The sequence below is a fragment of the Heliangelus exortis genome, chromosome 11 (genome assembly GCF_036169615.1).
Source record: "Heliangelus exortis chromosome 11, bHelExo1.hap1, whole genome shotgun sequence".
NCBI classification, from domain to species: domain Eukaryota; kingdom Metazoa; phylum Chordata; class Aves; order Apodiformes; family Trochilidae; genus Heliangelus; species Heliangelus exortis.
Window position 1 is genome coordinate 16,987,304 of NC_092432.1, and position 27,235 is coordinate 17,014,538.

At 37.7% G+C, this 27,235-nt stretch overlaps 1 protein-coding gene and 1 long non-coding RNA gene across 2 annotated transcripts in view; both read right to left on the reverse strand.

The window, feature by feature from the left end:
• LOC139801230 (dmX-like protein 2) overlaps positions 1-17,546 on the reverse strand; it is a 44,869-nt gene extending 27,323 nt beyond the window's left edge. The window contains exons 1-16 of the mRNA XM_071755265.1: positions 17,460-17,546; positions 15,595-15,717; positions 13,838-13,909; positions 13,056-13,134; positions 12,287-12,437; positions 11,280-11,346; positions 9,429-9,604; positions 8,550-8,724; positions 7,446-7,620; positions 6,429-6,650; positions 5,106-5,383; positions 4,220-4,913; positions 3,271-3,392; positions 2,123-2,212; positions 1,243-1,360; positions 384-503 (exon numbers count right to left, since the gene is read on the reverse strand). Coding sequence (XP_071611366.1) covers positions 384-503; positions 1,243-1,360; positions 2,123-2,212; positions 3,271-3,392; positions 4,220-4,913; positions 5,106-5,383; positions 6,429-6,650; positions 7,446-7,620; positions 8,550-8,724; positions 9,429-9,604; positions 11,280-11,346; positions 12,287-12,437; positions 13,056-13,134; positions 13,838-13,909; positions 15,595-15,717; positions 17,460-17,546 — 2,749 coding nt within the window. The remainder of the gene's footprint in view (positions 1-383; positions 504-1,242; positions 1,361-2,122; positions 2,213-3,270; positions 3,393-4,219; positions 4,914-5,105; positions 5,384-6,428; positions 6,651-7,445; positions 7,621-8,549; positions 8,725-9,428; positions 9,605-11,279; positions 11,347-12,286; positions 12,438-13,055; positions 13,135-13,837; positions 13,910-15,594; positions 15,718-17,459) is intronic.
• Positions 1-27,235, reverse strand: part of LOC139801119 (uncharacterized) — a 69,516-nt gene that overhangs the window by 39,327 nt on the left and 2,954 nt on the right. Inside the window, exon 3 of the long non-coding RNA XR_011728073.1 lies at positions 21,000-21,146. This is a non-coding gene — a long non-coding RNA (uncharacterized lncRNA). The remainder of the gene's footprint in view (positions 1-20,999; positions 21,147-27,235) is intronic.

Consider the following 27,235-nt stretch of genomic DNA (forward strand, 5'->3'; position numbering starts at 1 on the left):
AGGCGTGAATATCCTGTAATCAGATTTATTTTTTAGCAGTGCTTAAGTTACAGACAAAGTAACTGTATGATGCATACTGTGTTCATTTTACTGCATGCTGTGACTATTTAAGTATTCATTCTGAAACCCTGATAGTTTAAGATAAATAATCCAATGTTTAAGTATATTACTTATCCCATCACAAACTTTTTTACTGGTATAGAATGCAACCACATTTTCTAAGAAACCTTACTGCTTCTACTGAACTTCTGGTGAACATTCCTGACACTGAAGCTTCTGGTTGACAAAGGTGACAACTTCCTTTAAAATAAGCCATCAAGCTTTATGTTTTATTTTAAATAAGACGAAAGAAATGTCTGTCTCTAAGAAAATTAGTGACTCACCTAAACAGGCTTGCACAGATTGGAGATGAAGATGCCACATGTGAAGAACAGAGCAGCCATTACTATCTTTTTCAATTACTACTAGATAGAACTTTTCTGAGAAAGATGGTGGACGATACCCTGTAATTTAAACATATTATCTCTATCATGAAGTTTACATTCAACAAATGATTTTCAATTACAGAAGACTCTAAAATGCTAAAAAATGCGTTTACAGTCTTGAAAGAAGCTGCTTAATTATAAAACAAAACATTCAAATAGCAGTATTTAAAACACAGTTCACTCATGGGTACAGAAGAATTACGTTAATGATGAAATGGAATGACTTACAGACAACCTCAGTACCAGAGGTAAATCTAAATTTATTAGATAAATTTGCCTTCCTTGTATATTTGAACTATTTTGCTAAATTTTAAAGATTCTTTTCCGCCTGCCTGCTTGCTTCCTGTTTCTTTTCAAGGTTTGAGTCTACTATCAAATTCCTCAGTTACTTTCTTTGGCATTAACTTGGAAGTCAGATATATTCACCTTATCACCTGGAACTACAGACTGATGCAAAAAATACATTTCTGTCCTATTTCATACACATTTTTTACATACCATACAGCATTCTGAAAAATTTGCCTTGTCATATAAATCAAAAATGTTTCAGTCTAAGCAAATTAGACTGCCTTTGTTTAATCCTGTTATCATGTAACAACAATTCATAGGAGCAACACGAAACAGGCGTTTTATGGGATTCTACCGATTCTCAAAAAAAAAAAAAAGTACATGCTGGCTAGATTTCAGTATTGTTTAAGAACATTTTTGGCACCTACTTTATTAATGGAAATTACTATCCTTATTTTGTAAGTTATACCTTGTGAAGGCTGGAAAAATATCTCAGTCTCTTTCCCTTCCACATCTTCCTTATGTGGTTTGTATCCCAAAACGAAGCCTTCTTGAAAGACGTGAAGCAATTGTGTGTTTGAGCCACACTGAAACGTAAAGCAACAAATATGCTTGCAGAAGAGTACAGAGACAATTTGTACTATTGCAATTATTCTTTTGTGCAATCTAGCTACCAACACAGATCACTTTCTTTTCTGTTGAAAATTATTGCATCAGAAAACATTTTCCTTTTATATTAGGATCAGTATATTCCAGAACCTATTATTTGTAAATTAAAATAAATTTCACCAAAATATACCATGCTACAGAAACTCTGTAACAACATTTCTGTCACAGTTACTGACAGAAGAATTGGTATCTGGTTTTTATTTCTTTAGCCCTTGAACAAATTACAGTGGCAAAAACTCTTAAGACTTCTATCCCTCTTCAGTGGGAAGACATGTCTGCAGTAAATTGCACAACAAAGGAATTGAAGTCACACCTGGCTAAGATTTTGGAATAGTAAGGTTTAGCTTTTAAGTTTGGGTTTTCAAAAACATTACTTTTTTTGTTTGGATTGTTTTAAAATGATGGTTAGTAAACCAGTCTGAAAGTTCTGTTTTGGTCAAGATCTATGCTTAGAAAACGTTGTTACACTCTAACAACTCTTTGAGCTCCTTGAAGCTAAAAGAAAGTTTTCTGACTAAAACGTTCAAGGTGCATAAAAAAAAAAAAAAAAAAATCAATGCAGTCGTTATCACCACTGGGAAATGTCGTCATCTTTTTGCCTCTTTTCAGTGTATTAGGTTAATTATAAGACAAGAGTTAAACACCCTTACATGACACCCTCCTTAAACCTGTTTACTTACTTCGTTAGTTATTGCATCGAGTTCAATAATGCATCCCGGTCGAGCGGTAGATAGCTGGCCCACAATGTTAAACACTTCCCCAATAAGTTTCTGGAACAGAGCAAAATGAGAAGAGTTGCTATATTTTCCCTTCAGTCAGATAGAAATTAGTCATCTACAATAAACTGATACTTTAATTTTCCCTGTTGGCATAAATCCTAAGAGACTCATTCCTGTTATTTTGACACTTACCAATGTGTGTATCTGCAGATGCAGAGATTGGCACTGCTGGGAGCCTGCAGATACTCCCACCACCACTGGTGGATAGCACACCAATTTCTAAAGAAACTAGATGTTTATTTGGAGATTTACCCTTTCATAACACAGCTTAGTATCTGTGCCATGAGACACTCAAATATAATGTTTCACTCTTTTTTAAAGCTTTCAGGTTTTGCCCCAACAAATTAAAAAATAAATCAGTACAGCTTATATATAACTGAATGCTCTATTGATTTTTGCTGCAATGTTTCACACTTACTGCTCCTACAACAGATTCCTCAGACTGATTTGGATACTGACAGGCTCAGTCTTGCAGAATAGCTTATAAAATACCAAAAGAGTGAAAAAAAAAAAAAAAGCTGTGCTTCTTTGTACAGTAACAGTGTAAGGTCAGGCTTGACTTTGTCTAACGTCACAGACAAAGATTTTAAAAGCATGAAAAAAGTATTTATTACAGAAAAAGTAAGAACTATTACCCTTAGCAATAACCTGCCAGTTCCCTCCTACTCCACCATCTCTGCCTTTTTACTCACATATGAATGTAACTTAGGTGGATACACCTAAGTCTTGCTCTTCTGTCTTCACATTCCCACTTCACCTTGCTCTCTTCCGAGAAGACAAAGAAAGAAATCCTATTTTTCCTTTGCCAACCTGCTGCTATTTTGCTTCAGCCCAGACACTTTTAGTAATAATAGCTGCATTTCTGACTGCTAATGTTTACAGACAACTTCCAAAACATGTAATTTTGCAAGGTATAATGCATTAAGGCCCTAGACAGAATGGCACAAACATTACACAAAACTAAGTGAAGACAAAACAATGGAGTAGAAAAAAGTTGCCTTCATTAGTTTCATTTTAATACTTTCAAGACATTGCTAAATAAAACTTACAGATGTTTCAGGGTCAGATAATTCATCTAGAAGCTTTCGTGCATCTGTAACAGCTTGATACAGTCTCAGGTTTTTGCCATCAGATGCAACAAAGCAAGCACTAGCAGAGTTGCAGTACGTACCTAACAGAAAACACAAAAAATTCATTTTAAGATGGCAGTCAAATGCCATCAAGTAGTCTATTACACTTCACAGTATCTGAATGTGTTTCTAATAGAATTTTCATAAAGTACTGAAACAGAACTAAGCAAATGTGTGTATTTAAAAAAATCATTATTTATACTTTGAACTAGTTCCCTTTCTGCTCATTTATGTAAATGAAAATCCTTCTTAAAGTTGTATGAATTCTGCTTGGAACATTCATGTTTACAAACACTGTTTACATGGAGAAAGCAAACTAATTTGTAGTACATCTAAGGCAATACTACCATTCCTTAAAATGGTTATTTTCTCTTCACTACCACCCTAAGGAGGTGCTTGGAAGGGCTAAATCTAGCTTCCCTGAGTACTCAGAGATGATTCGCAGCAAGAGACTAAGGTAAACTGTTCAAAAAGCTATTACCTCTAGGTATTTTTCTTGTTTACTTTCTCCAGGCTCTTTGGATAAGATTTATTTCTGTGACTATTCCCTTTTACTCTCCAATTAAACACGCAGATTTAAAAGTGGAGGGAGAAGTATATTTGCAATAGTGAGTAATATATGAAAAACTGTATCAGAATAGTTTTGGTTTTTTCTTCTCTGCCTTGACACACACACAGAGAAGTTACTGAATCCACAGTAACTAGACACACACACAGTAACCAGATCAGATGTGTTAAAGTAGCTCAACCTCAAATGAAATAAAACGCTTCATTTGCCTAATGCGAGGAAGTTGCTGAAAATAAACTCCAAATTAATTCTACAGCACACATTGTTAACTCTATATGAACACATGCCAAGTATACTCACCAAGGCAATAGCTGGGAATAAGTGTTGGAAGCCAGGCAACATTAGAGAAAGCAGAGGTATGAAGAGAGTTAATTCGAGCCAATTCAGACACTCCTCCAGTGTATGACAAAGGTCCTATGGGGTCTACACGCCACAGAATCAGCTCACTATAGATTGCATCTGGGTCATGGAATGTATGGGTTGCTGCACTTTTAAGATGCTGCCTAGAAGAACCTTCCACATGTCTAGCAGAATTTTTTCTGCTTATCTTCTCAGAGTCCGAGGAACTGCCAGATTCAGGAGTTAACAGAGCATTGTAATGGGATGATGTTAGCAGTAATGGTAAAACAGAATGGCAAGCTAGATCACTGAGATGAAAACTGTGGCCACAGCATCTAAATTTATGTAATACAGTTAGCACAGTGGTGAAAGCTGATTTGTCAGCAAAAGTAACTGCCCACTGATGGAGAGATCCATCTGTATGTTTGGAAATCAGCATTACTGTGGGAGGAACTATATTCCTACTTGCACTGCCCTGAGAAAAGATTGGTCTTTTATTTGCTGGAGTCTTGTCTGGGAGGTCCATTGTTTTCTGATGTACAGCATTACTGCTATCTTCGTAGAAGACAGGGCAAGCATACATCAGAATATTTTTACTAAGGGAACTAGCATCTCCCGATGGAAATGCAACAGGAATCCTAGAAGAAAATGAAACCTAAAAAAAAAAAAAAAAAAAAAAAAGAATTAGAATACAACAACCCAGATCCAGATTAAGTCTGAATAAATTTTAACTGTTTCACAGAAGTACTTAGAAGTCAATTCATACTGATGTCCAGATATAAAAGAAAGGACGCAATGATTGTTGATTAAGATCATAAATAATAAAACAGTTTCAAACATACAATACCTGAACATGTCGAAAGATGCCTGGAGTACATTCATCTAAATATTTAACATGCCATACCAAGAATGTACCATCAACAGGATGGATAGTAAAAAGCACATCTGGATTTTCGTTCCATTCAGTGAGGAGCAACTCCATTTTCCGATCTAACAGAACTGTTGGAAGAGGCATGCGTAGGCCTCCTGGTTGAGATGTTTTAGGCCTCCCCTCTCTTTCTCCATCTTCATGTTCTGAAGAGCCAGTACCAGTCCCTGTCTCTGATTCTCTATCTACAGAGAAGTCTACAACAGAAAAGAAATGGGCCGTTTTATCCATTTCAAAGATTCCCTGCAAGTTTCTGTTCAAAACAACTGTTCTTAAACCTGCTTCTAACAGCATCTGTAACATTCATGCACATTGAGGGGTTGATATATCTGCTTTGGTCTGTCTGGACAAGCTGGGAGGCCTTTGACTACTGCTCCTAACTATGCCATACAATATAACCATAAAAATCAGATATTTGGAGTGATGCCCTGGCCTAATATTCTTCTGGTCAACAACAAAACCCCACACATTTTATAGGAATGCTGGTTCCAAATGAATGTGGGAAGTTTTTTCTATTTAGAAGTTAATCATGAGATACATGGTTTGTGATCGCTGATGAAGCAGCATGTATTGCATGTTCAGCAAGTATTACCACACTCCTAACTGCTGCATTGGTAATCTAGATTTTAAGAACCTAGGTATTATAAATGGAAACAATGCCATCAGTTTGCTGCCACTAGTTGGTCTTACTGGCTCCTCTAGACAATATTTTTATTTTTACCCGATCTAACTGGCCTGAGTTCTCTCATTTCTCATATTTCTCATTCTCATCAAAAAAAGTAGCATACTACTTCTGGTAGTATACGTTTTCCATTATTAACTTCAAAGGTTGAAAATGTGAATCTTACCAGTACTGGAAACAGTGCATTTGCATTAAAATGGGGCTAAATCCAACCCATATTAAAGCTTGCCATTAATTGGTATGTCACTACTGAACAACCAGATTGTAAGGTAAACAGAGAGCAGGTCTTAGTCAGAATTCCATAGCTCAGTGAAATATATCCAAAATGGAAATGAGAGACAAAAACTAACTTCATTTTCACTATGTATTTCACTATTACATTCTAACAGAGAGTACTTTGAATTTTTCCTGCTTAAAAATACAGAATTCCAGCTCTAAGTATCTATTTATGTTACACGAGTAAAATGTTAGTACTTTTAATTCTTGTGCTAAATAGTTACATTGATTATTGCATTAATAATTCAAAGAATTACTGTGTTACATATCTCAAGATTACTAACCATGATCTAGCTTCATAGGCAAATCTCTCTCCTTTCCTTCCTTTTCCACCTCAACGTCAAAATCTTGCTCTACTTGCTGTTCAGAAATATTTCTTAGATGCTGCATGAATACTTCAATAGAGGATGTAAAATTATATTCTTTATTATTCAACCAGTGAACAACAAAGCCTCCACGTCCTTCTTCTGTATTAAAAGCTGCTTCAGCCAGGACTGATGGAATATCTGTGGACATTTTTAAACAAACAAAAAACCCAAATATATTAAATCCCAATATATTGAACCTCTTTTATATCTAAACATACATGTACATACACACAGATTTCTCAGTTAAGATGTTTAACTTATTTGAGGTACAACAATTTGTGCCTGCAAGACTAGAAAAGGTAAGATGCAGATCAAGTTGCTACATGCAATTTTAATACAGAAATTTAAAGATATCTTAACATCAATACATTTACATGATATTTGATTCCTATGTGAATGGTAAATTCACATAATTCACAAATTTGACAGTTCTAATTGCTCAGTTTCATATATTGCAGTGTTGTCATTTCATGTACAGATTTTAGGTAAGGCACGTAATTGCTCTTTAAACTTATGCTTTTTTAAAATATGCTGCATTATTCTATAAAAAGCAGATGGTTTCTGGCCAAAAAAATCTGGAATTTTTTTAATTCACTTCATATATTCTCTATGCAAAGACTCTATTCATTGTATACCATTGCCTTCTACGAAGAGAAGGCTCAAAATTGAGAAGACTCAAAATTTAGGATTCCTTTGCTTTCTGACATGAAAAGAAAAATTTAGTTGGCTTTTTAAAGTGCTGGAGGTATTCAGAATAAATTCAGCCTTATCTGTCTAACAAAACTCAATGTCAAGTAACAAACTTGTGAAATGTCTTCCTAAAAATTTCCTATATGCAACTGTGAAATACAAAGAATGTGCATCTCATCCCCTTTTATTTCTTTCATTTTGTGCAAATGCATTTTTACAGTTTAATAAATAGTTGTACTTCACCTGTATTAGGGCTGATGCTTGCTGATATATGGAAGTGTCTAACTGCATTTGCATGATGTGAAATGTGTCGCTGACCTTCATGAGTACCCTGTTGACTTGGCAACACATCTGTGTGGGGAGTAAGAATTGTAGGTCTCCTTTGTCCTTTTCTCATACTTTTCAAACGGTGAATTGTCTGGTATATATAAAAAATAAGAAATACTAAAAAAACCTGGAAAACAAAAATTCTTACACGGCTTAAAGCTTTTTAATTTCCTTCTACCCAAGAAGTGAAGACTAATTAAAAAAGGATGCTTCATTTGAATAGATTTCACCAGAGATTAGCAATACTTAGGTACATCAGTTCTGCCCAAAGGCAAAGCTCTTCTAAAAGTACCTATAATATCGGCTCCAACAGCAGCACAAAAATACACACTACTTCACATAACAATCATAAACAAGTTTACAACAATCTATAAGCAGTAACCTTTGCAATGTAATTCTATAATGAATTCTTTTTGTGTCACTGAAAGCTGTTTAGACCCCAACGGATTCAACAGCCCAAAGCATAATTGGTTCCACTCTCTCTTTGTTGGTGTCATGATACATAACAAACTTGGTCTGATTGGAAATGAGTTGTGGGATGTTGGTTTTCTTGGTTTTATATTCATAGGTTTTCTCTTACCATTACCTTTACGTGTACGACACTGTAATTTACAGTCCCATAATACCACCTTTTTGAAGCTGCAATTATTAAATTACACAACTAAAAATTAGGTGTTTATTTCCTATTTGCACTGTTTTTATAACTACAGACTTTCAGACCAAATCAGAATAAGTCACTTACGATTCCATATTAAACATTGTCTCTTCCCAACACTACTTTTTAGCTACATAAGAAGTAGATTGAATTTTAAAAACAAGCAGCTTGGGTGCAGAGTTCCAAAGTCTCTGACTTCTTCAGTGTTTCATAATAGACATGAAAAACTGATATGAATTCATTCAGACTATTTTGCTGTGCTTGTAAGAACTAGATAATATATATTCTTAAGATTTCTACGTCCTTTAAAGTACGTAAGTTTTAGGAATCTGGACATAAAAACTGGCAAAAGTATTTATTTGTACCTCTAGCGCTTGCTCTACATTGTCCCGTCGCTTTTCAGAGATGGTGCTGCTAATGCTGGAAGTGACAGTTTCACAGATCTGCTCACCAAGAGGATCTTCTGGTAACCATGTCTCTGCCCACAGCCGACAGATGCCATCGAGACAGGATGTGAGTAACGCATTGCAGACAGAACCCCTAACAACAGACATAGCCAGGCAATCAAGCAGAAATCAGGGAACCATCCAAGCATTTAGTAGTTTTTGTTTCATCCACATTTATGCTTTTCCCCTAACTAAAGGTTTTATGTCACTAGTGATTTTTGGCATGCTGATAAACCCATAGATCACTGGCAAAAGTGCATATGAACATGATATGGTTTTTATTTTATAAAGGCAACAGTTATAAAACGGCAGTTATGAAACTGCCTAAACTGTCTGACTTGTTGGACTATGTGAAGAATTCATAAATTGTATTAAACAATAAAAAGTGAAATTGAGCAACTAATTAAACACCAGTATATACAGTAAAGTACAGAAAACAGATTAATACATGCTAGTTGCTTAAACAAATATTTTATTTCTACTTTCATATCACCATTTGGCCCTTCATATATGCTTCCTGGCATAACTTGAGAAGGCACTGACATTTAGTCCCTATTTTAGAATAAATCTCACCTGCTAATGTGACTATCACTACTTTTTTTTTAACTAGGTAATAAAGAAACTTATGGCAATAGGCCGATCTGTTTTATTTCTTGAATGCATAAGCAGAGAAATCTAATAATATTCTGGATCTCTTGGTGGCCAAACTAAATAGAGCATTACAAAATACTTGGTCAAATGCTTGATTTTTTTTGAAAAAAAAATCAACGAAACAATAGATCAAAATATTTTTCCAACCTGGGCATGTACTTGCTCGTGTTACGCCATGAAAATCCTGTCACTGCTTGAGGATGTGCCAAGGAAACAAACGAGAACTCCGGAGCATCTGAGCATTTTTTTTCTTTATCCTCTTGGGGCAGAAGAGATGACTCCCAACCAGTCATAGGATGCCAAACCTTCAAGACGCGGTCATCCTAGGTAAAGCAATAAAAAAACATGGGGTTAGCGACCTATAATTAAAAATTGTCATAGAAGGAAAATAAATAATAAGAAAACTGCTGTTCTGGTATCTTCCATGAAAACTTGATCTGTGGTCCACAACTATTTGCAGTTTTTCACACAACCTATTTCTGAGACCACTTATTTTATTGATGGTCACCCTGGAATGAGTTACAAGACTGAAGAAATATTCTGCTGGCAACACTCACTCCCATAGGAATTCTGATTCCATTCCAGTTGGCCCCCTACTCTCCTCTTGGTTCTCTATGCATTTTCTGCATAGCACATACACATGGTTAAATCCCATGTCCATTTGCCTGTAAAGACCAAAGCCAGAAATAGCTATGCTGCAATATTAGGGTCATTAACAGTCAGTTTCCCCACTGGGACAGCCCATGCTCTAAGTCTCTGCTGGTTCCACCAGCACAGCCTATGCTGCCTTGGGCACCACTGATGTAACCAAAAAACAAAACTGGGATGCTGACACAGCAAAATGACACTACAAATGCTGGTAAGTGAGATTGGAGTTTTAACTATCCTGATGATAGCTAAGGACAACGTGGCTATCATGACAACAGTACATTGTACACAGCTGGACTGGAGATACAAAATAAAGTAAATAAATTAATAAATTACAAATCCCTGAGAGGGTAGATAAAAGGTAGTGTTTCCTGACAAGCATCAAGAAGCACAGAATATGACCAAAGATTCTGCAAGAAAGATGTCTGACAGGCAGTCTTGGTAAGAATTAAGATCAAAGCTGTGTATCTTATGAAACAACTAATATAATGCTGCTCTGCAGACAGAAAAAAAATAACATTGGCCTCATCTGCTTAGTCAAATAATTAGTTATATAAAAGTATATTAATGGGAAACTGAAATACAGAATGAAACAGATCTTTTACTAATTTTCTAACCACAAGGATTCTAAAAGTAATGTTTACTATGGTGCTGTAAGCACATTCTTTAGTCATAAGACAATGCAGCCCCATACTCAGTTGTCCTCTTCAGTAACTGTAAGAGACCAGCAGTTCCTAAAATACAGTTCATTATTCAATCAACTTAAGAGTGCAAGCAATAAATCCTTACCTGTCCAGACCTGAAAGCGAAAGGGGATCAGTGAAATGAGGATGACATAGAAGCAAATCATGACTTGAAAACTTAGCTTGAGTTGTAATGACCTAAAAAATATGCCTAACTAAACAGAAGTTAAGAACTGATAAATGAACTCAGAATTCACTGAAGAGAAAATGCTTCTAATTTATCCATTGAGGAGTGAGTATTATAATAGTTTAAGTGTGTGTGTTCTATCATAAGCATCTAGCTTTTAAAATGTTTATGTAGATGAAAGTTCTTTTAAGTATACTTTATCTAAAATACATACATAAAGACATCTGTATCACTGCCACTGTATTTCAAGATTGGTTCTCAAGTATTTAGTAGAAGTACACAGCTAAGTTCAACTTCTTGTTGCTGAGATTCACGGAATTACATGAAAACCCAGCATTACACGTGAGATGATAATTTAACTTAGCTCAGACTATAATACAGTGGATGGTACAGGATTATTTATATTGGTTAATTTCCTTTTGTCAAACAAATGCAAAACACTGCAAATATTAAATTTTTTTTTTTTTTTTTTGTCCTTACCTTCCCAGCTGTTGCAAAGTATTCACCATCAGGAGACCATGCCATCAAATGTACAGAGACTTCAGTCCTGAAGAATATGGGAGTCAAGTTTTCAAGTTTCAAGTTATAAGTAATGTCTATTTATTCTATAGTATTATGTCATATGTAATCAGTGGATTACATATTACTGTTCATTATGTAAATATTTTATAGGTGTTTCCTTAAGCACACTTTAGAAATAGAAGCATAAGAAGCTTTTGCTAAGATGAAACAAAATACTTAGTAGCTTCAGTTTTACAGAAAACCAGCCCATAAAATAGATTTAGGTACAGCAAGCATAGCCTAGATTCAGTGATATCACCTAAGTGAAGTTTGTCCCACTAACTCTACCTCCCAGTGACACCCAGAAAAATAGTTGGAAGAAACAAAACTGAAAATCTTAGAGATAATTTGTGCTATTGTTTATATATGACTACAGCTTATGGGTCACCTGTCTGAAAGCGTAAAGCTATCTACGGTGTTTTGTAGGCACAAAATCTCAAATGGCTTCAAAAAAGACAACAGAATACAGGTTCATAAGCAGTTGCTTCCCAAGACTTCACGTATAGAGAAATGACAGATCACAAAGCACTTTTGTCACACAAATCTCAAATAGAACTGGATAGAGGGTTTCAGGACACCCCTCCTAAGACCCAGGAAGCAGCTCATCTGCATCCATGCAGTTATGTGCCTGGTACTGCTCCCCTGTTCAGTCTCATCTGATTATGTCAGCACACCTTTCAAAGATGAAAAAGTGGGAACAATTTTGATTCATTGCCAATGCTACAGTTTGAGTAAGCCTTTTGCCCAGGTTATGTGGTGACAAGTCACTTGAAGTGAGGAATTTTTGTTTGGGGTAACTTAAATTTTTTTGAATTTTATGATATTTTAAGCTGATTTAAAAGCGTATTTTAAAAAACGTTTTTGGAGAAATGATAGGGTTGATATGAGATAACACTGCAATTTGTCTTAAAGTAAAAACGACTCACTTGTTCTGCCAGACACATTCCCAGTCATTTAGAACTGGAAAAATTCTATCTTCATCCTGACTGTCAGGATCATTATCTTCACCTTCCAGAATGTCACTAGATGGAGGGGCCCACAATTGCAAGCAGTCAGTTGCTGTCAGCAGCCTGTTATCTGAAAGTGAGTAATTAAAACTGTGAAACCAAGAGCATAGAATATGATGCACATATACTGAAAGATTAAGGCTTTGTATTTCCTTGAAAATTGTTCAAAACAGGTTGAAAACTCAACTTTATGAAGTCCATTTTAAGTAGCTTAAGGTATTACATCATATTATACAGCTGTTTTAATGAAAGATTTTAAACTTAGAATACCTTCTCAGAAAGAACATCAAGGCTTTCTTAGGGACTTCAAATGGTAAATTTGAAATTTGAAATTGAAAAATCTCAAATACATATGCATTGTTCGGTATCTTATAAATATCTGTGTCAGGGTACATTGCTGAATTCAACAGTGATAAAATCCTATTTCAATAATTATTAGTCTTGATTTAAGTCAGTTAGCAACTTAACACTGTGATTCCCAAACTAAGACCTTGCATCAGACCCAAACAATTGGCACAGCATCTTCACAAATGCTAACTGTAGCCTTGCATTTAACACACGGCTGCCTCAGCACACATAACCTAAAATTTTCTAATTCCTTATCTCACTTTATTACAATAAATATAATTTGTGCTCAAGTTCTTCTAACAACAAATGTCAAACAAATACTTCACAAACATCACATTACCTTGAGGATCCCATGCCAGGTTGTAAGCCATAGAACTGAGGAAGAATTGACCCGTTTTAAGCCACTGACGTTTAAGCTGCTGTAGTTTAAAAACAGTTAAGGATTAATTCTCACATCAACAGCAAAATACAGAGATAATGGTATTTATTTCTTTCTCTATGAAACGTCTATTAAGTCTGTTGCAAAAACATTCAGTAACCAGTAGTAGACTGCTGAATCTAGTTTTAGTGATATCTTCAATTGTTTTATAGAACTTAATTGCTTCAGAGTGCCCTGCGAACCAGATCTGGACCTGTCACACACAGGAATACATCTGCAGATTATTTTAAGCTAGTAGCTCACATACTAGTTAGCTACACACATACATAGTTGTAATAACTTAAGGGATAGCAGTATAGATGCAACAAAGACTGTAAAACCTGTCTGAGAAGGTAATTAATGATTGAGTGCTGGGCCATGGCTCTTCTGTTAACACAAGCCTAAGTCATATTTCCTTACCACAGATCTGGTGACCTGTGCAAGTTAAAGAAACACCAATTGCCACCATGTCATTCTAGTATGAGATTTAAGAACAAAATGAGGTTGTGAACTTATAAGAGCAGTCCCCAGCTGGTCACGCAATGGAAGATTCCACCCGTCCAATTTTATTGTGGACGATGGAAAACATTTATCCATTAGTCTTTCATATGCCAATGTAATATTAGAATAACAATAACTGGCAGAGAGAGTTTTGCTTCTTCCAAGAACCTAAACAAAATTACAGTCATAAAATACATACTTACTAGATTTCTTTTATGAGCATTTATACCAAGTGGTTCAAAAATGCAAACAGCATTTCCATATGATGCTGCAATCTAGAAAAAAAGAAAGAAGACCCAAAATGTAAGGTCAGGATATAAGAGTAACCACTTTTAGTATTCCAAAATAGCTACAGAATTTCCTGCACCTCTTCCAGGTGCTGTTCAAGAAAAGTAAAACTAATACAAATATCATTAATCATGTTATATGTGTACTTTCTAAGGAATCTGAGAAATGTATAAGAAGTAAGATTAAGTAGGGAAGACATATTGTTCAGTGGGACAAACACTGACAATCAGATCTAATACATTCTTCTAGGGTAACTACTATTGATGCATAAGGGAAAGCTGATGCCTTCACTACTGCTGCTCACATTCTGTCTACTTCATAGCTAACTAATCAATTAATTATCAGTGGCTGGGTATCAGTGTGTTCCCAGATTCTATTTTGTACCACTAAATAATCATTAGGAGGAACGGGAAGGAATGCAAGTTTATTTTGAACTATGAAATACATTTTCAGGAGAGACAAATGGTAAACAGAGACAACTGAAGTACTTATACCACCGAACTCCTCAATGTATTTCACCCACTTATCTCACAGAAACCTCAGAAATGAAGAAGCCAATACTCACATACTTACGAGTATTGGTTACTATTTTGAGTCAAATAAGTCTATGTACTAGTACTATGACTACTATTGTATTTTAAAAATCCCTTTTTCTACTTCAAACGATTTTGAAAAGAAAAACTATTCCAGTTCTTCCCATTCAGGATCAGGTTTCCTATACATGGTCATGATGTAAAAGTTTCATGACATTTATTATGAAATAATATTTTCTCTTCGGGGGGAGGGGAGTGGGGGGAAAGACTGCAACAACACACTTTCAAAGAAAACAACAGACCATGAATCTGAACAGAGTCCTGAATGCAGAACCTCCAAGGGGTTCATGATGATCCTGCAGGAGCCAGTTGTGCAGCTTCCAGTCCCTACTGGGACTTCACTGCTGCAGTGCAAGAGCTTTGCCAGCTAAACCTGCCTGAATCTTAACCAGTGCTTCCTCAATGCTGCAACCAACTTTTAACTAGCTAGCATTAGTAGACAGAGACAACTGACAAATCAAATCTGCTTAATGCACTACTACAATTCACAGAAAGTGTTTTTTTTCTCAGTGATATAAATTGTCTCTTTAGCACTGTTCAGAGATTAAATAAAACCACAAAGCCGTTCAAGGGACTATGCAGTTACAATGGCTCATGCTGTTGCACTTGTAAACACACCAAAAATGCCTAACCTTTTCTGAAAAAGAAAGTATTTCTAATTCATTACTTTGCAGGACACACAAAGACACGAATATGTCTGTATTTATGTCTGATGATATGAATGATTTATTCGTGTCATCTTTAGCAAGAGGAAAGCATACAATAATGGAGGAAATAACATTGACTTTAGAACCATCCCAGTTCTAATGCTATACTGTTAACCAGTACATATTTCCACATTTTGTGAGAACTGTTATCTCCTGCATCCCCTTCCCTCACATAAAAAATAACCATGAAGTTGAAATCACCTGCTGAGTAACACAAGAGGTGTTAATCAGAAAGTTACAGACCAGTAAAAACTGATTTTTGTCATTACATTAACTTATTTATACCATTAACATATTAAGTTCCGTTTAAGTATTTCTTTTAGAGTACTTCCCTGTTTTTTAAAGTTTAAACAAATATATAAAAATCCTCACCCTGCCTTGTTGAGAGCACTCCACACAATTGATCTGGATGTTTCCATGTGAAGCACCAGGAATAATTTGCACACATTCAAAGTCACTTGCCAGAATAACAATGTCACAACCAGAGCCATATGCCTGGAACATTTTTTACAAGAAATACAATTACAAATTTATAAAAAAAAACAGAATAGTTATTAGACTATTTATGCTCTTGAGAGAACTCTAAATACCTCCACTGAAACAAGTTTTTATTCTCTGGGGTTTATTCCTCAACAATTCAGTGTAGCACCAGCACAGTAGGGAACAAGTAAAGACAAAGTAGCAAAGGACACTGTAAGCCTGCAAGGGTTTAAATCATTGCAAACAGAAACAGTAAAAAAAACCCAAACCAACCAACCAAGCAAAATCAAACAAAAAAACCAAACCCAAACTTGCTCCAGAACTTGTGCCCCATGTGCACTTCTACTTTTATTTGTTTTGTGGAGTTGGCTTAGGGTTTAGCTGTTTCCCCCTTTGCCCCCCAATTCTTTCTGCCTCTTAGAGCAACACTGCAAGAGTTTACTATTCAGGTACATTTATTATTTGTTATTGAATTTGCATATAGAGGTCTTAAATATGTGAGTAAAATTAAATTATTATTTTATGTAATAAAATAAGAATCTAATTTCTGGGATTTTCTGAGTTTTAAGAAATACACATTACTACAAGACTACAAAACAACATGGATTTGCCCGGGGATTATTGTACCTTGTCCAATACACACTACAGTCTAAAGAATTTGTTCAAGAAAAAGTAACAGAATGATGACAGGAGGAGGGGCCGCGACACAGGGACGTCACGTGACCATTCCCCTCAGGAACAGAATGAAGCCCGCGAAACATGAAACCGTTCCCCTCGGCAACGGAGCGAAGCCCGCGAAACGGGAACCAATGCTGGGGGAGCCCGCGGGATGGGAACCAATGATAAACTGACGGGAGACTGAGGGGAAGGGCTGGATGAAACGGGTAAAAGGGCCGTTTTACACTATGAGGGAAGCACATCGTATGCTAAGAAAGGGGAAAATTGACAGCAGTATTGGCAACAGTATATTGTGTACGATAAACAAACTTTGTTATGTAAACTACCGGACTCTTGAAATTTATACTGTATTAACTACTCTTTCCGCCGCCTCTCCCTCTCATATAAGAGGTGCATTTGATAAATTTGTGTTTTATTAACCACAGCAATTGAAGCTCATCAACAGTGGAGAGGCTTCCCGAGGAGCCGAGTGCAACAGACCATTTCCTCTTTGCAGGAGGACCATTGGGGAAAAAAAAAAAAAAAAAAAAAAAAAAAAAAAAAAAAAAAAAAAAAAAAAGAAGCACCCAGCAGAATTTGGTCACGCACAGTGCGAGGGTTTCCCTGTCTCCCTGCTCGTATTCAGAGGATCCCACCCGAGACGAGGGGCGCGTCCGCGGCTCCCGGCCTCTGTCTGCAGCCCCCACAGCCCTCACGGAGCCCTCACGGAGGGCAGAGCAGACGGCGAGGCTCCGCGGCGGGGTCACACCGGTCTTTCCCGGCCCCTGTCGGCCGGTAGCGGCCCAACGGCCGCGAGGAGCGCCCTCGTCTCGCCTCACCCCACCCAGAACCGCTCACCAAGGCGCCTGCTCTCACCGATCCCCGGCCCCACCGCTCGTAATCCCCGCTTTAACCACCCCGGTGCGTCTGACCCCCGGTGCCCACACACCGCCGCGCCCGCACCTTAATCTCCTCCAGTCCCTCCCTCCCTCCGCCCTCCTCAGGCCTACAGAACGCACTCCCATTCTCCCCATCCCCCCCCCCACACACACACAGCCTGGGGGGGGCCGCCGCCTCTCCCCTCTCAGCGCCACCATTACCGTAAAGGGGACGTTCTCAACGCTGCCCACCGAGTAGCAGTTGTCCCCGGGGTTGACGGCGCCGGTGAGCACCTGGTGGAGATGCATCGTGCCTGTTATAAATTGGGTCCTAAAAATTCACCAGGACACGCCAATTAAACCCAATTAGAACTTATAAACAAGCGACAACAAGCGAAAAACAGCGCTACACGCCCTAACAACTCCTACTCGACGAAGACCGCACACCGCGGCTTCGGCTCCTCTCGCTTTTATAGTCCCTCGGATCCGCGTGCCGCGTGCGGTTCTGCGCACGTGCGCGTTGTTGCTAAGGCTCCCGCTTCTTCTTCATAGCCCTATAGATGGGCTTCTTGAGAAGCGGCTACGCGTTCTGAGTCACGTAGACACCCCCATTTTTCCCGCGTACATTTCTCGGCTTAGTTTATAAAATACAAGCATAACATTTTTACTGCTTCTATCTTTAGTAAAATTACAAAGGAATATACCTTGCAAACAAGATATATATACAACTCATGACAAGCATTATATACAATTCATAACAATTCCTCTTGTCAGAAATATACCTGGTTTAAAGTTTAAATGAACAAACATTATATAAACTCATAACAACCCCCCCCTTTTCTTTTATCACAGATTTTGTTCATTAAACCGCTGTAATTCTTGGTGGCTTAGTGCAAAAATCCCTGCTGCTTCAGACTCATTGGATAATACTTGTTCATTTTGAGTATGCATAAACATGAAATGAGCTGCTTCTAAGCGATTTTTAATTAGTGCAATTACTTTATTAAAAATACAAGGCCCAAAGGTTAGTCCTAAAACAAATAGTATGAACGGCCCTGCTATAGTGGACAATAATGTTGTAAGCCAAGGGAACTGCTGGAACCAAGATTCATACCAATTTTGATGTATTTCTCGTTCTCTTTTTCGCTTTTCTAGCCCTTCTCTTAATGCGGTCATAGTATCTCTCACTACCCCAGTATACAGCATACACACAGTGTTATGAATTGTAGACTGTTTGTTCATTTAAACCTTAAGCAGGCTGTATTTCTGAAAGGGGGGAATTGTTATGAATTGTATATAATGTCTGTTGTGGATTCTATATATATATTGTTTGCAAGGTACCTTCCTTTGTAATTTTACAAATATAGGTAAAGATAGAAGCAGTGAAAAATGTTATGTTTATAGTTTATAAAACAAACCGCGGGAAACGCTCGGGAGGTGCTACGTGACAAGAAACACATTTCTAAGAAGATACACAGACCCCTGCGCACACGCGCAGAACGAACAGGGCCGAAATTCGTGACGCCAGCAGGTGGCGGACTATAAAATGAAAGGAACCTAAGTCGGAGCTGTGCTGTCTTGTCGGAGCGAGGACTCCCGGAGCGCCCAGCGCTGTTTTTGCTTGTTGTCGCTTGCTCATAAATTCTAATTGGTTTTAATTGGCGTGTCCTGGTCAATTTTTAGGACCTAATTTATAACACACAGCATTCTTCATGCAAGGCCGCACAAACTCCTTCTTGTTGTAAAAATAATGAATCCAGCCCCCGTCGGTTTTGTAACACCACCTCAGATAAGGATCTTAAAGATGTCTCGAGTGCACTTATAGATTGCTCTACCCGTACTAAGTCCTTGTTATGAATTGTATGCTGAAATATTTCCACGTGAAGCTCCATGTAAAATACAGTAACTGGCTTTTTTTTTTTTTTTTTTTTTTTTTTTTTTTATGGAACATTAGTGACACCCAGTGGTTATATTTGGTTATGGACTTGTATTTTAGGCTCAGATCTGAATAAGATTCTGTACAGGGAATGAGGGAAAAAAAAAAGAACCAAAATCACTGCAAAGTTGTTTTGAAATGGTTCTCATTTCATCACATACATAACGACATCTAAGAAAATGCTCTTGTTGTGCTGTGAGGAATAAACTTCTTTTCCTTCTTTCTTTCTCTTCTGTACCTCAGCTATTTATTTCCCATTTTACAGTATTCTGTATTAGCATATGATTTATTCTGCTATGGCTTAGGCAGTTCTATACAGGAAGCCAAGCTTAGTATTTCCCACTACTGTGGCTCCCCTGCTCCCCTTTTATATGTTTTTTTGGTTTGGTTTGGTTTTTTTTAGGACTTCATTTGTTACTTTGCAAATACATTTAATAATTGATTAATATTTGCAATGTGTTTTGAACACATAGCTATTCATAAATACAACCTATTGTTCTGTCCAGCAGGGGACAGAAAAAGGCTGGAGAGCAAGACTTCATGTCCCAGTGACACAAAGAAGATGTGCTTTTACTGGTATCCTTCTGGGCTTTAGAAAGGTAGAAGAAGAAAAGAAAGGATGAGTTGAGGGGGAGGTGGAAGGGAGGGGAGAGATAATCTAATGCATCTAGAAACTTGGCTTAAGAACCTAAGTGTGTACAGGTAAAGGATATGTAAACTTGCATGATGAAGGTTGGTGTTCAGTTACTTGTACACGTGCTTGGTCAAGTTGTATAGTTCTAAATACGTCCACTCTTCGTCTGCAAAAGGGTATCAGTGCTTCCCTATTTTTGAGAATGAATATTCTAAACATGCGAGTGCCAGTATTTTTTATGGGAGCTAGGCCAATGCAGTGTGCAGGTGCTTGAATTAGTAGACCTAAGTTGCACCTTCTCTCTTGCCAAGAAAGGAAAATTAATCTTTCACTGATAGGAAGGGGGGGAAAGCCTTGATTTTAATCAGTATAAAATTCTACTGCTCTTAAGGTAGAATGTAAAACTTCCTTCAAAGGCAGGCACTGTTTACCAAGCATGGAAAACCCAGCAGTTTTTAATCTCCATTTCAGGAAGAAAGATTAGCTGGGGTGACTTATGCCCTTATTTCAGTGTCATTGCTTTTGTATGAGTTTGTTCCAAACTTATATTACATTTGTTTCTTAAAATGAAACATCTGCACTTTTCTTTCCTGGCAGTGTGCTATTCCCATACTAGACAATGCTGAAGGTAATCTGAGGGAATAGCTACACATTTTAAGCATCTGTTTCACAAAGGTCCTGCTGTTGCTTGGTCCATAAGCTCACAGACACCAGTATGGTGGACGGCAAGATGGCGTTTATTAACTGGTTACATGGGGTTAGATAGTCACTTCTGCTTGCGTCACAAACTGTGTATTGCTGGCCAACAAACGGGGGTTGAGTAACTTTGCTGAGAGGAGGGTACAACACGTACTGCCCGTACAACACGAGATCTTCCGATCGCCTGTCCCTAATTTCCCACAATAATCAAGCCCCGAAATACCAATTATGGGATTCATAAATTGTGCAAGTTTCTTTTCACGGACACCTAAAGGGCCTTATGCAGCAGGAGCAAATAGACTGTTCTGGGTGGCACATTAAGGATGCAGAGCACCTTCTGCTTTGCTGCCTTCCAAAGGAGTAGCTAAATATGTTAATCACTAGTTCAGCAGCAGCATCAAAGAGCTAAACCAAGCAAGTCATGAGGTTTCACGTTGTGATTTAGCTGCTGCTTTTTTCAACATGCTCGATGATGAAACTGTACCTATGTTACCTTCTTTGAGGTAAAATCAATATCCAACCAGGTCTGGAAGTTCCAGCGGTACCAGCTGATCATGACATTCCATGACAGACCTGTCCTCCCACCACCAATGATTATCTTCAGCCACATGTACATAATCATCAAGCGAATCTGCTGTCGCTGCAGGAAGGGTGAAGGAGACCAGGATGAGCGAGACAGGGGACTGAGTATGCAAGAAATGTTCCTTACACTGAGCTCTTTGCACCATACTTGCAGAAAGCAGCAGGTTTTCCAATGCTGAACTATTGGTTCATGTTGATGGACAAATTTATTTGCAGAAGACAGAAAGTGACAAAATTTTAATCAACTTAGCAGCTCATTGGGCTCCTGAGAATATGCAGTGCTGTGATGCTAATGAAGACTTTCTTTAACATGCTTTCTTAAAACAGTGAGATGGCATCTCATCAAAATCAGTTTCTGTCTTCTATAGTGTCAGCTCTGTGATTGTGAGCAACCTGTGTCTAAGTGTATCCCCACTTTCATTTCTCCATGTTAGAGACTGATCTGTTGTTTCCCATGGAAACCGTGAGATTCTTCTCCTAATATCATCTGTTGATTATTTTCATTACATGCCTCAGAAATAATCAGATGCTTGCAACTGACCGAGTATTCAGTATTTCTACCTTTCACAGGAAACATTTTTTGTAAGTAGTTACACTTCTGCACAATATCCTTTTGAGATAAAGAAAGGGGAAAAGCTAAATGTAACTCCTACTAAACCCAAAGAGGCAAATTCATAAAAAGACTTTAAAATTCCCTCACATTCTCCTTACATGATTATAAATTTTTGACACAACAGTCTGGGAATGTCTGGGAAAAAACCTGTTATATCTGATGATCTGTTGCCTACAACAGTCATCCTTTTAAGAACATTGAAATAAAGGAACACTCAAACTGGCAGAGACTGACTTTATCTTGTAAAATCTAGTCAGTTTGTTCAATGTCTGTCTCTGCTGTTAGAGAGTGCAGATGTCATAGAGAAAATATAGGCTTGAGTGGATGGTCACAAAAGCAGATGATGGCCAGAATGCGTTACATTGCCTTCAGGGCTGTCCAAAACAATCTGCTAAATTGGACTGAAATTGATTGCCAGAAGTTCTGAAAAAGGAAATTCATATTTTCTATTTCTGTCTTGCAGAGTTATTTCTGAATGATGAGGAGCTAAAAAAACTGTTTGAGTTTGAAGAGGAGTGTGTGGAAGAGTACTTCCAGGAAAAAGAGGATGAGCAGCAATCATCTAATGATGAACGCATCAGAGTTACTTCTGAAAGGTACCTATTATGAGAAAAAAACCCCACACCGTTTATCTGGAGCAGTGTTTGGCTTTTTGTGTCTTCATGATAACCAAAGTTGAGTTCAAGTACAAAAGACTAGATGTAGAAGAAACCTCTCACCAGTTCAGAAGCTGATCTGAAACCTGAGTAAATATCTCTGTGGGTGCATCTCTCACAAGAGCAAGCTTTTTGTTGTTCCTACTGGTTTGTCACTAAGGCTGCTGGCTTGGGTAGCTCTGGCATAGGAACATTTTTGTCCGTGACAAGTATTTTTCCTCTCAGATGACAGTCACGCTTTTTATCTGTTTGAGCAAATTCGTATTTGTTCAGCTTCCAGCAGTCATCCACCCGTGGGAAACATGTTGGAGCTTTCTGACAAAAGCACTGAGGATTCTTCCCTTGGACCTATGGTTTGCGCTAGGGCCCAGCACTCACAGCTGCTGAATTTTAATCTCTGGCACAGATTCCTTTGGAAGCTTTGAACAAGCATTTAGCTTTTCAGTATGAACTTCCCCATTTAAAAGATGGGGAATATTCACATGTAAATCATTCAGCTGTTCTGAGGACTAGGTGATGTTTGTTGCTGTGTAAGCACACAGTGATAATGGCAGCAGCAGTTTTCTACCAGGTCACTTGGCAGCAAGTTCCCAAAGGCTCTGCCTGTTCTGGTAGCACTTTCAAGTCAAAGGATGAGGTCTTTTGTCACTTGCTTGAAATTATGAAAAATTCTTACTGTAGGGAAAATATACACAGTTTAAACACTTTCACTTTAATCAATCTCGTAGTATGCTGATGATGAGCTATTCCATATATATCCTGCTATCATTTTTTTATGAAGTAGCTCTGTGAGCCATGTAATCATTTAAAGGTCAAGCATCATACTTTTCAAGGGAGGCCTTGAATATCTCGCATTATTATATGCAAAGTTTGAGAATAGAGAAGCAAATGAAATCTGCTACATGCATTTGAGTGGTTTCTATCATGCTCTTTATCCATGGAAATTTGTCAAAATCCTAGATACTGTGCCAGAGAATAAAACAGGGAATTTCTTATTTCTTATGGCTTCTTGCTCCAAATGCTTTGTCATCTTTTGTGTGTGAGATCACAAGAATGTAGACCTATTTCCACAGCTGAATTGCTAGTGTATCCTAATGCACTACTTGTATATGCATTCTTCTGGTACCATAACCTCCATTGCAATGTAAATGATGAAACAAAAAGGGAAAATATTATTTTAATTGTCTGAGACATTAATTCCACTCCCCTCAGCTGATACATAACAGAAAGATATTTCAAGAGTAAAAGTAATCCCATACACACCAGCATATGAAGGTTAAGGTAGATGTTAGGAAACATTTTTTTGCTGAGAGGGTTGTCAGGCATTGGAATGACCTGCTCAGGACAATGGTGGAGTCACCATCCCTGGAGGTATTTAAAAGGCATTTAAAAGGCATTTAGACCTGCTTCTTATTGACAAGGTTTAGTAGTTAGATTATGGTGTTAGTCAAAGGTTGGACTGGATGATCTTGGAGGTCTGTTGCAACCTAAACATTCTGTGATTCTGTGATATGTTCTCTGTTGTACAGCTATAGAACCTGTTTTACAGCATGCCTTAGATGCTATTTTAAGTCATCTTGTGAGTATTGTTTTGGAATGTATTTTTCATATAATTAATTGAAGCTTCACAGTGAAAGAGGATAACTGAACTTGAAGTGGGTGACACACTTAGAAATGTTAATAGTAGGCTGTCCCTAAAGGCTGCAACTCTTGTACTCTCCTGGCACATAAATAACGGCAAAGCTCAAGTAGCTCTCTGTGAATTATGGAAAGCACAGATGACAAGAAAACACACATGCTTTTGATGCTACACATAGGAAAAACTAATGATGAATGATATTTAGCACAAAATTCTGCCTTACAAAGAGATCAGCAGTTGGATGCTTATAAGGGGTTACTGCACCATTCCACAGCTTCTGTTCTGCGCTTCCTCTTTTGTACCCCACAGAGTTGGTGGGGGTTAGTACCAGAGTTCCTTTCTCAGGAACATCCTCCAGAATACCCTGGTGTTGTCTGCGAAGCAGAAAGGCAAGCAGAGCAGAAACAGTTACAGATGGACACAGATGATGACAGTGACGCTGGTGAAGCAGGTATGAGTGCCTCTTATACCTCTAAGCCTGCCACTGTCAAGGCTGAGAAAGAGAACTTGTTATCAGTAAAGCCAGAAAGGACTTCTGGATTCCCATCAGTACGGTCAAAGGGTTTGCACAGCCATCCTCGAAAAGCCAAGTCTGTAAAGGACAAATTAAGTAGACCAGGACACGCCAGCAGCGTAACTAATTTAGTGGTAGCATTTGGCAGTGCAACAGAAGAACAGAAAGCTCGGCAGGAAAATGCATCCACAGAAACAGAAGGTTAAAGTGGTTTATGGACTTTGCTTTTTCAACAGTCAAGACAGCAGCATGACTAATTGAACAAATAATGGATTTTAAAAATTATTTCTGAAGAAAGGTTTTTCACATATTTGTTTGTTTGCATTGAAAACTCAATAGTTACGTGTTCTGTTTTCAAAGAAATGCTTGCGGGGTCAGGTGAAAAGGAGATGGGAGGGCTGATAAAAAGTAGGCACAGTCCACAGATGCCAACAGTACAGATCTGTCTTCGTTCCCTTTCAGACTCCCTAATAAGCTCATTTACTGACAGGCTCTTTATAAAACCTTTTGAAAGAAGGACAACATTACCAAGTAATAATTTAGAAAATATATTTTATTTTATCAGAAGGCTTCCTAAACTAACACATTTTTATTGGTTTTTATGCTTACTTATGCAGCTGGTTTCTTTGTGGCTGTTGTGCTTTTCAGGTCAAAACAAAATTGTTGGAAGCAAGGAAAAATTATGTAGTCTTCCCCTTCACTTCTGTTTTAATGCATGCTTCTTACTTCCACTTTTAGGAAGGTGCAATGTAGCAGTTTTCATACACAGAAATAGTTCTGAATGGCAAAATAGAGTTGTGTTTGTAGAAAACTGACCCAGAAATATGTCTATGTGTAGACATATTTTTGTCCTTCCTTGAACTTTAGTCACATGATCTTTCTCTCAGGATCATATCTGTCCCCACCCCAAAACATGCTGACAGCCTTAAACTGTTCAAACCCAGTGATCATTGCTTCAAAATGCTTAGAGAGGTTTTAAGTCTGTGACATAATTGGACATTTTATAACTTGAATTCAAGATCTGCATTAGTATTTTGTGTTAACAGAGATTATAGTAGTCCTGTAAAGAAAATGTCTTTTTTTAACTGCCTGTAGGGGGGGAAAAAAAGACAGCAGAAAAAATGTTGTGCAAGATCAAAATGTAGCCAATCTGTATTTGAAGCAAATCGACTGTGACAAATTCCTCTTTTAGTCTGCATTTTCATTATGACAACAAATGAAGAACAAGGAAGGGTTTCTAGGAGTCAGTCTAAAGAAAAAACAAATTTTCCAGATGAGAATATGGTCTCCATTTTCTTAAGTAACTTTAAAAAAAAAAAAAAGAAATCCAAGGAAAAACAAAGTCTACAGCATAAGTGTTTTCTATCCCTCACTGAGATTGGAAACGCACATCTATAGCTACAGTTTGCCAGCTCAGTTGTTTCAACAGTGGCATTTTAAGTACAGAGTTTTGATGGTAAAAATCTTTTACCTTTTCTTTTGTTACCTTTAAGGAAGTTTTTTTTCCCAAATACTCGGCATCTCTCTGCAGTGGATGTGTATCAGTGAACAAATATAGAAAATTACTTAAAGGCATGTTACTTGTTTGCAGAGTATTGGTCAAAAGTTTATGCTTAACTCATTGACCATCAGGACTTATTCTTTCACATTGTTTGAAAAGACAGAACTTCTTCCACGTGCCCATCACCTCCACAGTATGTAGGTCTCAGCATCCCCCTTGATAATGCTGCTTACAGCACTTTGTAAGGCAGAGATTGATGGAAGTCTCAACAAATCCATTGATAGCATCAGCTTTTTATGGTTTGAATTGTATTTCCATACTCCATCCATACTTACACCTTGAAGTACTGTCACCACACTGAATCTTCATGATAACTGCAGGGACATTTTGCAAAGTTCTGTTATCATTTATTATGGACTTTTGGTGGCTTGGTCTTATTAGCAGGTTTACTGGTTTCACTGTTGTCAGAACAGTGTTGACAATTTGCTTTTCATGTGGGCTTCTCTTTTATTCAGCTTTAGGGAGCCTGACATTTTGTAAAAATGGAATGATATTTGAAGTTGTTTCACTTCCATGTTTACTTCTGTGTTACCGTTCTGTGCGACTACACAGCCATTTTGTATGTGTGGTTAAAATAGCCTCCTATTTGTCCATGCCTTTTTATTCTTTGCCTCCACACTCACCAGAAACTGATTAATTAACAAATACAAAGGGATGCATCTTTCAGCTGATCAAAAGGGACGGTTGTGAAAATCTCTTCTGATTTAACCCCAGCCCTCATGCACTGCACAAGCCAAAGTACTTCCCCAACCAAGTAGCTTTCTTGTGAGGCCGTACCAGAACTTTAAGGAGGATACTAAATGGGACCTGCAGTAAATACAGCAGGTTATGCACCATAGCTAGGCAGATAATTATCTTTACTGATACAAACAATTTGCACCATATATTAAAAAGGTGCCCCAAGAAACTCTTGTACAGCATGTGATGTGTGATACCACCAGGAGAGTGGACCAAGCTGGCTCAGAGACAGCCATGACAGTGGGCAAATGTAAGGGTCCTGGTCAGGTTAGCATACAGGAGGTGCCACGGAAAAACTTAATTCTGAGGCGAGGAAAAGAACTGCACTGAGTAAAAAATGTATTTTCTAAAATAATGAAAGTAAAAATAGGTATCTGCAGCCTTTTCTGTTCAGCTGGCTTTGCTGTGTAGCTAGCTAGCTTCCCA